This window comes from Pseudorasbora parva, chromosome 20 (genome assembly GCF_024679245.1).
Source record: "Pseudorasbora parva isolate DD20220531a chromosome 20, ASM2467924v1, whole genome shotgun sequence".
Taxonomy (NCBI): Eukaryota; Metazoa; Chordata; class Actinopteri; order Cypriniformes; family Gobionidae; genus Pseudorasbora; species Pseudorasbora parva.
In genome coordinates, this window is record NC_090191.1 from 24,092,537 (window position 1) to 24,107,294 (window position 14,758).

General features: G+C 38.3%; 1 protein-coding gene across 8 annotated transcripts in view; it reads left to right on the plus strand.

Moving 5' to 3' along the window:
• Positions 1 to 14,758, plus strand: part of magi2a (membrane associated guanylate kinase, WW and PDZ domain containing 2a) — a 302,713-nt gene that overhangs the window by 189,370 nt on the left and 98,585 nt on the right. For all 8 annotated transcript variants that reach the window (XM_067428392.1, XM_067428391.1, XM_067428389.1 and 5 more), the window contains exons 3-4: positions 5,426 to 5,545; positions 13,374 to 13,589. In XM_067428392.1, coding sequence (XP_067284493.1) covers positions 5,426 to 5,545; positions 13,374 to 13,589 — 336 coding nt within the window. The remainder of the gene's footprint in view (positions 1 to 5,425; positions 5,546 to 13,373; positions 13,590 to 14,758) is intronic.

The window sequence follows — 14,758 nt, forward strand, 5'->3', positions numbered from 1 at the left end:
GTATCTCAAAACTCACTCAAAGAAATGTATTCTGTCATGTTCTCGCCTTCATGTCAATTCAAACCCATAAGATTTTAATTTAACTTCACTACACAAATGAAGATGTTTTTCAAGAAACCAGAAAAAGATTTCTATGCCTCCATTTAAAGTCTATTACTTTCAAACTTAAAAGATCCAAAACATGTCATAAAGGCATCATACAAAAAAAAGTAATAAATTAGAGTGATCTAATCCAAATCCATAGCTTTATATGATGAAGAACAGATTTACAACAACGCACACAGGTCTACTGTAGTAAACACGGATGTTCAAATGATTGCGTGATGCGCAAGTATAACATGAGAGTGAGTAAATGCAGAACTAACCATTTACAGTTTGGGAATAGTCATTTTGACACGCTTTCTTGCGATTAGAACTGTGATTGATTGCATTGATCATCTGCAATGCAATTGCAAATGTGTGATGTCAGTTGTTCCTAGAATTTTTTGTACTTTTTTGTAAAAATAGTACAGAATGTATTGATGCATTGATTTGTTCATGAAAACATTTGTACACGGATATCAAACGCAAATTTGTGCATCGGACGGTCAGTGAATTCTCGCAAAGAGACCTGGCTAGTTAGCATATTCACGTTATTCTCATATGCTAGATGTTGTAAATTACTGTCTTCTCCATTCAAAACTGTCCAATTATTGATGAAAAGAGCCTTCGCGACATGACAGTCACAGCCAGCCACCAACGATGTTTGCTATTCTCTGGAAAGCCAGAAGTGTTGTGTTTTCAGTTAGCATCTAGCTACAGTTTGTATCGGCTCAAGATAAACAGATTGATGTGCATCTCGTCAACAAAGCCTTTCTGCCAAAGTAGCTGCCTCTCTCGAGAGAAAAAAATCACTGGCGTGGAGATCGATCCATCTTCCAGCAATTGGCTTTTCTCATTTAAAGTATGATTTATCAACAAATTGAGCTGTAAGATGATGCTGGCAAGCGATTTAATGGTCGTAGTTGATTCATTTTCTTTTCATTATGGTATTACACGCTCGGGTAGTCAGCGATATTGTGAGATATTCTAGTTGTCGTGATGAGGCACACCGTCTTGCGGAGTCTTCTGACGGGGCCCGGCCGCGTGTAGACAGGTCGCAAGACTGGAGACGTTCCATTTGCCCCTATTACCTGTGAACTGTCATTAGCATGCCCATCATAACTCTGAATAATAGGCTATCACAGTGGATAGACACCAGCCACTGGGGCTTGTTGTCATTGTGTAGTTATTGACTGATAGATGATGAGAGATGATGTGAGTTTTCTAACACTGGTGACAACTTGATGACTGTGCGGGGATCCGGTTGGGATTCTCTGCAACACTCGATGCCACAATCTCAGCGGAGTGCGAATCTCTGCTGTCAGATGTGGTTTTTAAACTGCCGTGGTTGTGTTTTGATTGCTGTGAACTTGCAGTTTGGAGGTCAGGTAATGGATGAGAGTGGAACCGTTTCACATCAGCCAGTATTTGGACAAGAACAGGGTAAAGGAATTTTCTGTGTTGTTTGCTTAATATTATTTGTGCAGTACTTTTTATGTTCATGGGAAGGGGTGAGTAAGCAGGTCATTTGAGTTATTTGGGTTTTAGAGGGTCAATGTGTCCAAAAAATATATATATAAAAAATTGTAGTTTACCGTAATTCTTCAAATAAAAGCCTGTAGTCAATTAAACGCCGGGCCTCTGATAGTGGAACAAATAAAGGCCCGTCTCAAATTAAGGTCGGGGGAAAATGTGTGGATAATCTCCTAAATGCCTTTCATTTAATGTGCATTCAGGTTCATCGTAATGTATAGTAGGGTTGTGCCATGACGTTGACCGACATCACACGGCCATCCTGATAGCATGCACCCCGTTCTTACGAGTGCGACACACAAATCCTATAGTAGTCTCTTAGTTAATCTAAAAAACTTTGCTGGGATTGCTCTGTAAATTAAATTGAGAATATAACTGATGCATTTATGCCATTTTAAAAAAGCTAGTGTCGTCTATGAGAGATGCGACATCTGTGAAAATAACAGGTCAGGCAGACTACACAAATATTGATCTTCACCTCTCGTCTCTCGTCTTACTCTGCATTTAACTTAAAAAATATATATATTTGTACAAGAAAACAAGCCTGCTTCAAATAAAAGCCAGTTCCCTTCTTCAGTTCAGGTAAATAAAGGCCCCGGTCTTTATTTGAGGAATTACGGTAAGGGCCTAGTTCTTAGAATTATATATTGGTATTACATTTTAAAAAATAACCTTTTACATATTTTTTTTTTAAGTTTCAATGTAATTAATATATGATATCTGATGTCATGTGGGGTAAAAAATGTAATTACATATTTTCTATGTTTACTTGTGTCTTGAATTATTAATTGAAAAGTATGATTCGGTTTTGGAGGCATCACACCATTTTACAGCCTGAACTAACCATACCTAGTCATAAAAAGGTTAATTTATCTGATATTTTAAGACATGTGTTGACCTTTTAATAATGGATATGTCATACTTTTACATGCGATTTTACTATCAAAAATGTCATTATTTTAATCAGCTTTTTTATTAAATATATAATGGCTGGAAAATAGCCCCAGATGACACAGCTTGCCCGCCTTATGGTATGGTCATTCAACAAACTTACAATTACAAAAAAAAACCTAGTTCTGTGGATTTGGCCACTTAGGTATTCTATAAAGAACCATCTTGTTTACAACGTTTTTGCAGTGTTGAGCTAAAGAGCCAATCACAAACAGATCTGTTGATTTCTTGAATGCAATGACCAATCAGAGGTGTTTGAGTTAGCATTAAACAAAAACTCTGTTGTTTTTAGTGTTTAGTGGATTCTGCACACTTGCAAATATCCCCTTATAACAAAAAATCGTGTAAATAAGAGATTTATTGCAAAGCCAGCTTTATTTATTGTAACAGAACTTCTTGAGATCTTGATGAAGAAGAGTGAGCATTTTAGTGATTATAAAGGGAGCGCTCTTTGCACTCTTTTTGAAATGGCAAGTCCCACACACATTATGTCCCTGTCCCTAATGACACCCAAAACACACGCGGCCTTCCTATAAGTCCACACTTTCACTGTAAGGCCGCTTTGACTATCAGATAGAATTCCGCTGTGGAGCTCGCACCAGTGCACTTCGTGGGCACATACTGACAGCAAAGGGGGCGCTCATGAGCACCCTTCTGAAACCTAAAATGAAAAACGGGACACTTCTCATGTCTCATGGACTTAACGGATATGCGCATGTGGCAGCCACTGTAAGTCCACAAGACCGAAAGTGCACATAAAGTGTGACATTTGGGACAGGGCCTGTGTAACCTGTTACATCTGTAACCTGTGAACGTAGACTCTGAGTAGGTTGTGCAGTGACAAGTAGCTTGAAACTGTTTCAAGGAAATCTACGTAAATGTGTTTTTAAAAGGAAGCTCTTCTTAGACTTTCCCTGGAGTTGGTTCACCCTCCGCCTATGATCAGAAAATTGATATTTAACACATTATTGCACAAAATAAAATTTGAAAGATAATTAATCTATATTTATAATTGACTATCGCTTGAAGGCTCGCCGCCTTCAACTATTTAAATGGCAAGTACACTCAAAAAAAAAAAAAAATACACTTCAATATGCTACAGATGTACATATTGTATTGATCTTTGGTATGCTTTGTTTTTCTCATTGTGTGGGTGGAAGAGTTGAAAAGTTTTTGTGCCTCGCGTTTACAAAGTAGCCTATATAGGCATAATCTTGTTTCTTGGTGTTAATATAGAACTTATAGGTCTATTTCAGTAATAAAACGGGATGTTATTGTTTTGGTGAATGTCTGTGATAAATGTGCCCCCCGAAAACGAGATACCCCCTTGTTACTTTTTTATGCCCCTAATATAATATCAAAATGTATTTTAATTCAGAAGATAAAACATTCTTATCACAGATGATATGTATTTAATCTCCATGTCATTGACCCTAGAATCAGGTGTTTACTGCTGGCATTCCCACAGTGAGCTGCCTTAACATGCAGAGTTTAGAAATACCCCAGTGCTTTCTCAGCTAGCAGCAATTAGTACAAACTCTGGAGCTCCTCGCTGGCTAATTACTGCTCTGCTATATCCAGGACGCAGGAATACATTAACACTTTTTACCCCTTGCTACTTGTGCATACACTTTAAACTATTCTCACTGTAAACTCTGTGAGGGGTGGTTTGTGTTATTTCTTTTTCTGTAGCTTGTAAATTGTCAGCATTTAAGGTTGTAAAAATTGGCACGAAAAAGAAAAAGCTGGTGTAGACATTTAGACATAGACATTTATTATTAGTTTAGCATGGTCTCCCAAGCTAGTGTTTAGCTGGTTGGCCAACTGGAATCCTAGCCTGAGTAGCTAACAAGCCTCTAAAACTATAGTAGCAAATCAGACCAACTAGCAAAAGTGCAGCATTTCTGAGGCTAGTTTAGGTGTGCCCAATTATTCTTGTGGAGGGTCAACATTCTGCAAAGTTCGCACCAACCCAAATTAAATACACCTTAACCAGGTAATCAAGTTCTTTTAGAGTGATATAAGCTTCTAGGGAGGTGTGTTAGGGCAGGGTGTAGTAAATGTTAGCTCTCCATCAGCTGCATTTGGAAACCCTGGGCTAGTTTAAGCTGTTTGTAGCATTACAGTCTCACTAAGAATTGTAGATGCATCTTCTAGACATAAGAGAATTCTCCAAAACAAGGGTTAAAGGGCTGTCAAACAGGGTTTTGGTGGTGCGTCATGATAAAAGTCACTAGAGCATATTTTGTCAAAATTGAGTCAAAAGTTTCGTTTTTAAAGAAGTTTCTTGTGTTTTCACCAAGGCTTCATAAAAATACGGTAAAAACTTTAATATTGTCAAATACTATTGCAGTTTAAAATAATGATTTTAAAATGTAATTTATTATTGCAAGCAATGCTGAATTGTTGAGCAGCCATAATTTCTTGTGTTTTTTACAGAAATGTTTATGAATAAAAATGTTAATTGAACATATTTTTTGTAACTTTATAAATGTCTCTATTTTGTCAACAAAATAATAGTGTGTGTTCTTTAGATTTTAGAAATGCTACATTTTTCAAGATTTTCATTGTTTCCTTTTGTATGGACAAGGTTGCATCATTATTTTCACCTTAGAACCTCAAAACCTTCTTTTTCTTTTTTTTCTTTTTTGTCCCTGACAGACTGTCAGACTGCATATGTGGCACTCTGTGTAAAAATTAAGTGAACTAGTTACCCGGGCACCTGTTCTGTTTGGCTCATGTTGAGCTTTGCTATAAAAACCTTTCTTTGTTAGATGAGCCTTCTAGCTGCTGATTAAGACCATGGCTCAAACCCTTAGGGGCCTCGCTGACCTGAACTGACTCTCTCTTTTCTCTGTAGGTACAACGAGGCAGCCTAAAGAAGGAGAGGTTCCGGGAGTAGACTACAGCTTTGTGACCGTTGAGCGGTTTGTGGAATTGGAGAAAAGTGGAGCTTTGCTGGAAAGTGGAACTTATGAAGGTAAGTTGACCGAGTTGCACAGTCATATATCAAGATATAGTTTTTTGTCCCAGTATCTCATTCATTGCTATGATTAGGGATTTGAGCAAACCCTAACCTAACTAACCACTGCTAGCTAAGTATTAAACTTTGGTTCATAACTCAATGTGCTACAGACATGAGCTATACCTCAAATCATTGAGTTTCTTGAGTTTAAGTGTGCTGTTACTTCTCTGAGTGTTTGTTTAACATGGTGAGCAATAAAGCCAGCTAAAAAGTTGCATCGATTTTCATTTAGGGGGGAACTGTACCTGATCTGGGATAAAAATATCAGTTGCTGAAAACACCTTGCTCTGGTCATTATGGAATGCTGGAACCAAAGCCTGCCATCAAAATGATTGGCTGCCATTACCTCCTAGAATAGTTTGGCGTGTTCTTGCTCCTAGACAGAAGAGATCTTCTGCTTAACCAAACAAGTTCTTCAAAGCATTTTGTTTGTGTGCTCTAAAATACAAGTAATACAATTAATAATGAGCCACAGTGGCATCCCCAGTGGCTACTATACAACTTTTATTTCCATTTCTTTTTGGTGACATTTTCCAGAAGAGACTATTTTATTTTCATAAGCTTATGGGATGGTAATGCTGCTTTATTCACAATTATTTGTGCGATATTCAGTTTTTCTTCTGAGACCCCCTGTAAATAAGAGTGAACAGACCTTGGGAAAGTATCTGATTGGCAGTAACTCTAGTTAATTCACAGCGTGATATAAAAATACCCTAAAGGGAATCTGATTCTCTGGGGTCTTGTGAGCTTAGCCTTTCTTCACTTCAAAAGTCCAACAACTTCATCTCTTGAATAAATATCCATTCCTTCATCTTTCTTTCAGTCCATTTCCACTTTTCCCTCTGAGTTGACTGTGAACTAAAGGGTACAGAAGAGAATCTCTGTATGCGAAATACATCAACTCTTTTCTTATACTCTGCTTCTTTCTCATTAAGTCTTCCTCAGTGTTCACAATGGGGATTTGGATTTTTATTGTGTTTTAAAGATTATGACTGGCACAGTAAAGAGACTCTTCTTAGCTCAGCTTTAATAATGTAACTTCAGGTATGTAAGTGGAATATGTGATGGGTTTACGAAGAGTTTTGAAATCTAATATAGAAAAAAAAAGTAATACAAAAATGTAATGTCCTGACTGACTCAAGTATACAAATAAATAATATTTGTACACTTTGCATAATTTGGTATTTTAAAATAAATGCTGTAATATTTTGCATTATTACAGATTGACACTCATGGTGGTTTAAACTTATGATTTCTTTACATTAAAACTCTTAAAATGTCAAAGTCTGGATCTGGGTCAAGGGTTGAAATAAATCTATATACAGTGGTGGTCAAAATTGCTGGCACCCCTGGTAAATATAATCAAAGGTGGCTGTAAAAAAAATAATTTGCATTGTTTATCCTTTTGATCTTTTATTGAAAAAAATCACAAAAATCAAACCTTTCATTGAAGTTAAATAATTGAAAATGGGGGAATAAATGCTTTTTTTCCAAAGCACGTTGGACACAATTATTAGCACCCCTAGAATTTTTTATGAGTAAAATATCTCTGAAGTATATTCCCATTAATATTTATTTTTTTAGCACACCATGGTGACAAGTAACATGAAATTGTCCAGCTATGATGTCTTGTTCCACAGGAGTATAAATATGAGGAAACACAAAGGCCAAATTCCCTTAATCATCCATCACAATGAGTAAAACCAAATAATATAGTTGTGATGTGGAGCAAAAGTTGAGCATTACAAAATAGAAAGCGGCTGTAGGAAAATTGATAAAGCATTAAAAAATCCTATTTACACCATCAGGTGCCAATCAACTAAAGATGTTACGAATCTGCCTAAAAGAGGACATGTCTACATCATCCTAATGCACGGCAAGGAGGATAGTTCAAGTTGACAACGACTCTCAAAGGATCACAGATGGAGAATCGCAGAGATTAGTTGAGTCTTGGGGTCAGAAAGCCAAAAAAAACTACATCACCACATGTTGTTTGGGAGGGATTCTAGAAAATCCTCCTCGCTCATCCAGAAACAAACTCCAATATATTTAGTTGTCAGACACGACTGGAAATTCAAAAGGGACTTGGTTCTGTGGTCAGATGAAACTAAAAAAGAGCTTTTTGGTAGCAAACCCATCAGATGGGTTTGGTGCAAACAGGGATCAATCAATCAATCAATCAATAATCAATCAATAATCAATCAAATTTTATTTATATAGCCCCTTACAACAACCAAAAGTAACACAAGGCGCTTTCCAGTAAAAACAGCAATAGACAACAGAATGTAACAACATAATTGTACTTAAAATGTGTGAACGTTTGTGGTTGTTGGGGAGAAGACGTGCTAATTCGTTTTGTACCAACTGAAGCCGACTGAGCAGTGATAGATTTAGTCCAGTGTAGAGGGCATTGCAGTAGTCTATACTCGAGCTGATGAAGGCATGAATTGCTTTTACAAGGTCAGCTCGGGACAAGAATGATTTGACCTTACTGAGCAGTCTTAGCTGGTAAAAGCTTGCCTTCACTACTGCACCAATCTGTTTATCGTACTGTACATTTTAATCTAAAATAACACCCAGGTTACACACAGTGGCAGCAAACTGAGGTGTGGCCAAAACTAAAAGAACTGCTGGATGAATCCGGGCTGAGCAGGATGTACTCAGTCTTTTCTTCATTCAAATGAAGGAAATTCTGGGATAGCCACTGTTTGATGTCCTGAAGGCAATTATGGAGAGGGTCTAATGGAGAACGATTGCTCAGAATCACAGGAAGATAGATCTAGAGGTCGTCTGGATAGAAATGAAATTGAAAATTGTGATTGGAGATGAGTTGACCAAGTGGCAACATATAGTGTGAGAACAGAATAGGACCGAGAATGGAACCTTGGGGAACAATAGATGACATTGGGGCAACCGAGGAGGAAAAGTTATTAAGCATTATTGAAAAATTTCTGTTAATGAGGTATGAGGAGAAATAATTTAGCACCCCACCCTGCAGACCAGCAACATGTTGAAGGCGAGAGATGAGTATGGCATGATCCACGGTGTCAAATGCACCGGTAAGGTCCAGTAACATCAAAACCAGAGCTTTTACTATCTAGGGCTCCAAGAATGTTATTATGGATCCTCAGTAACTCTGATTCAGTGCTATGTCTAGACCTGAAACTGGACTGAAATGTATCACCAATGATGTGCAGTTGAAGATGAGTCTGGAGCTGGGCGAAAACAAGCTTCTCCATCAACTTGAAACAAAAATGACAGGTGAGATATAGGGCGGAAGTTGGACAGTATGAAGGGATCAAGGTTGGGTTTCTCGAGCAACGGTCTAACAATGGTGTGTTTGAGAGCAGTAGAAACAGTACCCAAAACTAAGACCCAAACTGTTTATGAAGAGACAAGGCAGGGACCTATGATGTTAACAACCTCCTTCAGAATCCTCGCGGGAACAGCGTCTAGAGGGCAGGGGGTAGACTTCAACTCCTGGACGGCTTTTTTGAGGTCCACAAGAGTAACTGCATCAAAGTTCTCTAACACACATTGCGCCAAGAATTATTGTCCAAGAAATGTTGTTTTGAATGCATTGCATGTATTTACATCATTCAAGGCAACAGACACCAGATTTATGAAAGATTTAATAGTACTGAATACAATTCCAGGGCGGTGGCTATTGCTGTTAATGAGATAGGAGAGGTACTGTCCTTTAGCTTCCTTCAGTGCTCTCTGATAGGTGGCCAGACGGTCTCTAAACATCTCCAGTGACACATGCAGCCTGTCCTTCTTCCATTTACGCTCATCCTGTCTACACCGGCGCCTGAGGGCCCAAGTTGTATCATTGAGCCAGGGGTCCAATGGACCATTGGTCGACTTTACCTTGTAGGGTGCAACAGAGTCCATAATCTGGGAGCAGAGGGTGTGGAAGGAGGGGAGGAAAAGCTCTGGAAAAACAGGCGATGCTAATTCAGTAGAAGCAAGATCGGAAACAGAGAAGGAAGCAACAAAATCATCAACAGTAGATGAGGTAATAATTCGACAACGATGAGGGGCAGTAGATGTTGGTGCTGGCGAAACAGCACAAATGTCAAAGTATGAGAGAGTGGTCAGAGATGGGAAAATCCATGACCTCACAAGTTCCCCCCACGAGAGATAATAAGGTCAAGAGTGTGACTAAACCTATGAGTGGGATAGGATATGGACTGAACCCGATCTAATGAATCTAAAAGTGCCTTAAAATCATTAGCAGGTTTATCAGTGGGGCAGCAAACATGAATGTTAAAATCGCCATAGATTAGAATATTATCAAACTTTGCCAGAAACCCTGTCAGGAACTCAGAGAACTCAATTAAGAAAAGCTTGTTTAATTTGTACGGCTGGTAGATTGCTGCACATAAAATAGGATAAGGTTGTGTTAACACAAATACTTGTAACTCAAAGCTGGAACACCCTCTAGTCGACAGCTGGCGACTGTCAGGGACTGTCAGTGTGTGGTGGTTATCCCCCCGTCCCTACCTGCTTGCCTCAGGGTGTTTAAGTAAAGGTAGACAGAGGGGAGGAGCTCCAAGAAAGTACTGACATCACCTGGGAAAAGCCAGGTTTCGGTGAGGAAAAACAAATCCTCAGATTGTGAGGGGAGATTATATCATTAAGGACAAATGTTTTGTTATTGAGCGATCTGGTATTACAAAGTGCTACGGAACATAGTCAAGTTCACTGGCGGCGATGTCACACAAGGAATTGGACGGAGGTTTCCTTGGACGCAACCCCGGGTGGATGTTCCAAGACGGCCGGGACAAGAAAATGGGACGCCAGTGTTGGAGCTAACCAGCCAAAGCCAAGGGTAGCATTTCCACACTCATTGCCAAATCCTGATTGATCTCCATTGATCCGCCTGACATGTAACCTGCCTCTCCGACCGCGCCTTCTGCGGCATTTACTGCCTGATAGCAGACAGATAGGGCGTCTCAGGAAAGGAGGAATTAATGTCAACAATAGCGGTGGATGTTTAAAGGACTGGGCATTTAGGAGGCGATTAGTTGTAAAACGCAATTCCAGCAGCGTGGTGCATCATAAACAGTAAACGGCGAGACGGTAGCGAAAACAAACATGAAAAAACAGAGGAGCAAGTGGCAGGCCAAATACAGCGGAGCCATCTTGGATTTCCAAAGCACATCACAAAGATAGAAAGTACCCCATGCCCACGGCTAAAAATATAGCTGGATCTTTAATGTTGAGGGACCTATTTTTTTCCTGGAGGTCCTGGACATCTTGTTCAGACACATGGTATAATAGATTCTAACAAATACCAGCAGATAAAACAAATCAAAACCTGACCGCCTCTGCTAGAAGTCTTATAATGGGCCATGGTTGGATCTTTCATCAGGACAACAATCCAAAACAAACATCAAAATCAACACAAAAAATGTGTCACTGAACACAAAATGAAGCTTCTGCCATGGCTGCCCCAGTCCCCTGACCTGAACCCTATAGATAATGAGTGGGGTGAACTGAAGAGAAGAAGCACCAACATGGATCTGTGAATCTGAAGGATCTGGAGAGATTCAGTATGGAGGAATGGTCTCTGATCTCTTGTCAGGTGTTCTCCAAACTCATCAGGCATTTTAGGAGAAGAATCTGAGCTGTTATCTTTGGGAAAGAAGGTTGCAAAAAGTATTTAATAAAAGGGTGCCAATAATTGTAGCGTGTTTTGGAGAAAAGCATTTATTTCTTAATGTGATTTACCTTCATTTTTTTAATTATTTTACTTCAACGAAAGGTTAGGTTTTTGTGATTTTTTTTTAATTTTTTTTTTTTTAATAAAAGATCAAAAGGATAAACAATGCAGATTTATTTTTTTACAGCCGTCTTTGATCATATTTACCAGGGGTGCCAACAATTTTGACCACCACTGTAGCATCAAAAGATTTCTTTAAATAAATACTTTTGTTCAGCAAGAATATATATATATATATAAAATATATGTTATTTTAAATTCTAATAATATTTTAGGGTATTACTGTGTTTACTGCATTTTTTTATTAAATAAATGCCAAAAAAATTATAAAATACAAAAATTTTAAAAAAATATCCATATTAACATGGAAATGTATTTTATTTAATTTTTTTACTGTATTACTTCATTATAATTAAAATATTTAAAATAAGACTACGGTTAGCTGGTTATTATTAAAACAATAACGGGTAATTAAAAAATGGACATGATATATGACTTGATAAACTTTGATACAAAGAAACACTTGTGTTTGTGATGCATTCATGGTTTATTCTATTGTTTTTTAGTTTTTTTTTTAATCCATATTTATGAGATACAGCTGTTGTGCGCTCTTGCATCATGTCAGTTAGTGACCCATAGAGAATTGAAGGCACACTCAACCAGATGCCCTGCTCTCCTCAAGAGCCTGTTCATCCCAGGGGAGCCGTGGCACTATTACTGAGTCTGTAAACATAGAACAACACTCGCTGACACACTCATCCTTTGAGCAACAGTTTGTGTGTGATGTTGTACATGTGTCTGACTTTTGTGTTTCGTGACTTTTGTTTGCAGAGACATGATTTTCACTGACCGAGCAATGCAAGAAACTCAGATATTACAAACACATCACGCACACGCTTACCTAGTCGTCTTATTTAGTACATATCAGACATTTTTATGTAAAGCTAATTATAATTACTACTTTGTGTGTAGATTAGGGTAGTGACTATCACAGTTTTTTCTGTGACAGACGATAGATGGCTGGACGGATCGACAGACAGACAGATAGATAGACAGACAGACAGACAGACAGACAGGCAGACAGACAGATGATAGATGGATGGATGGATGGGCAGATCGACAGAGAGACAGACAGAAAGACAGAAAGACAGACAGATAGATAGATAGATAGATAGATAGATAGATAGATAGATAGATAGATAGATAGATAGATAGATAGATAGATAGATAGATAGATAGATAGATAGATAGATAGATAGATAGATAGATAGATAGATAGATAGATAGACGGACGGACGGACGGACGGACGGACGGACGGACAGATGATAGATGGATGGATGGATGGACGGATGGATGGATCAACAGACAGACTGACAGACAGACAGACAGACGATAGATGGATGGACAGACAGACAGACAGACAGACTAAATAGATAGATAGATACTTTAATAAATGTAATACATTAATAAATAACTTTACAGCCATGACTGAAATAGAACAAATAAATATAATACTAGGAGAGGGACAGACAGCAGCACTGGCAGCGAGATACATGTGCGCGTGCCACAGCCTGAGAGTGAGCAGGTGAATGTGTGTGTAATGTGTGTAATGCATCTGACCTCAGTGTGTCCACCACAGTGACCCCCAGTATGTGTGAGTGTGTGTATATATGTGTGTTAAACCACTGTGGTATCAAATGTTCTATTTGTTACACCGTTTATTTAAGTTGAAGTTCTGTTATACTGTGTTGTAATATTTTCTTCTATTTTCTTTATTATTACCATCAATTATTATTATTTATGTTCATATGTATCATTATTTATGTTATTCGCTTTGGCAATATTGTATTTTTACATTCATGCCAATAAAGCAATATTGAATTGAATTGAATTGAATTGAATTGAATTGAATTGAATTGAATTGAATTGAATTGAATTGATAGCGAGATAGACATACAGAAAGATCAATTCATTTAAAAAGTTGTGATCATTGCAGAGCTTACATTATAAACTTTGAAATGTCAGTTATACACCAAATGTCTGATGGATTGCAGATAACTATTACGGCACCCCGAAGCCCCCGGCAGAGCCCAGTCCACTGCTGCTGAATGTAGCTGAGCAGCTGTTGCCAGGCGCCACACCCAGATCACAGGGCAAACGCAGACGTAACAAGTCCGTCAGCAACATGGAGAAGGCTGGCATCGAGCCACCTGAGGAGGAAGAGGAGGAGAGGCCCGTCATCAACGGCAATGGAGTGGCCATCACCCCAGGTGAGGAGCTCTCAATCAATTTAAGAAGAAGAGAGATCTTTAATGCCATCCTGTGATGTACCGGCTCACCGCTGTAGTAAATTCAGTTGCCGCTGTGACCTCAGATCAGGGTTACAAGCGTAGAGATGATTACCATAGGGCCGCTAGGTGCATCATGTATCATAGCAACCGCCTCCACTCTAAATTACCTCATAGTAACCACTGTTGTCAGGGCAATAGCCTAGCAACTGTCATGCCAGCATGTTATCACACATTGTCTGTTTTTCGCTCCATAAGCTCTGTGGGGCAGAAATGTGCATCGAGTCTGGATGTACTGAAAAAAAAACTTTGTTTTGTTCTGGCTCTTATACATCACCATGATATGGTGATTTAGAATCTAACGCAGTGCGAGTATTGTTGACATCCAGCAATATTAAAAAAAATAGCAGAGTAAAAATGTATTGCTCAGGGCTCTTTTATAGCTCAGTGCACTTAAATTCAGCATGAAATCAAAATTGACCCTATTTACTTTCTTAATACAAGTTCCAGGCCTTATTGTACATGATTCATCCATCCATGTTATTCGAAAGAGGAATATTTTTCAATAAGTTGTAATAACTTTCAAAAAAACAACAAGGATTTTTTATTTTTATTTTTTTTACAATTTTACCACACTGTAAAAAATTATTTAGAAAAAAAGTTACCTGGTTGCCTTCAAATTTTGAGTTAATACAATGATTTTTTTTTTGAGATTCAACAACCTTTATTAAAGGGTTACTTCACCCAAAAATGAAATTGATGTCATTAATGACTCACCCTAATGTCGTACCACACCCGTAAGACCTCTGTTCATCATCGGAACACAGTTTAAGATATTTTAGATTTTAGTCCCAGAGCATATGCAGTCTATGCACACTGTGTTGTCCATGTCCAGAAAGCTAATAAAAACATCATCAAAGTAGTCCATATGTGACATCAGTTGATTGATTAGAATCTCTTGAAGCATCGAAAATACATTTTGGTCCAAAAATATGAATTTATTCAACATTGTCTTCTCTTCCGTGTGTCTCCAAAAAGATTCAAACGGTTAATGAATCAGTGAAACGATCAATGCTTCGGGTCACCAATGTCACGTGATTCTTTGACGCGATCTGAACTGCTGAAATCACGTGACATTGGCGACCCGAATC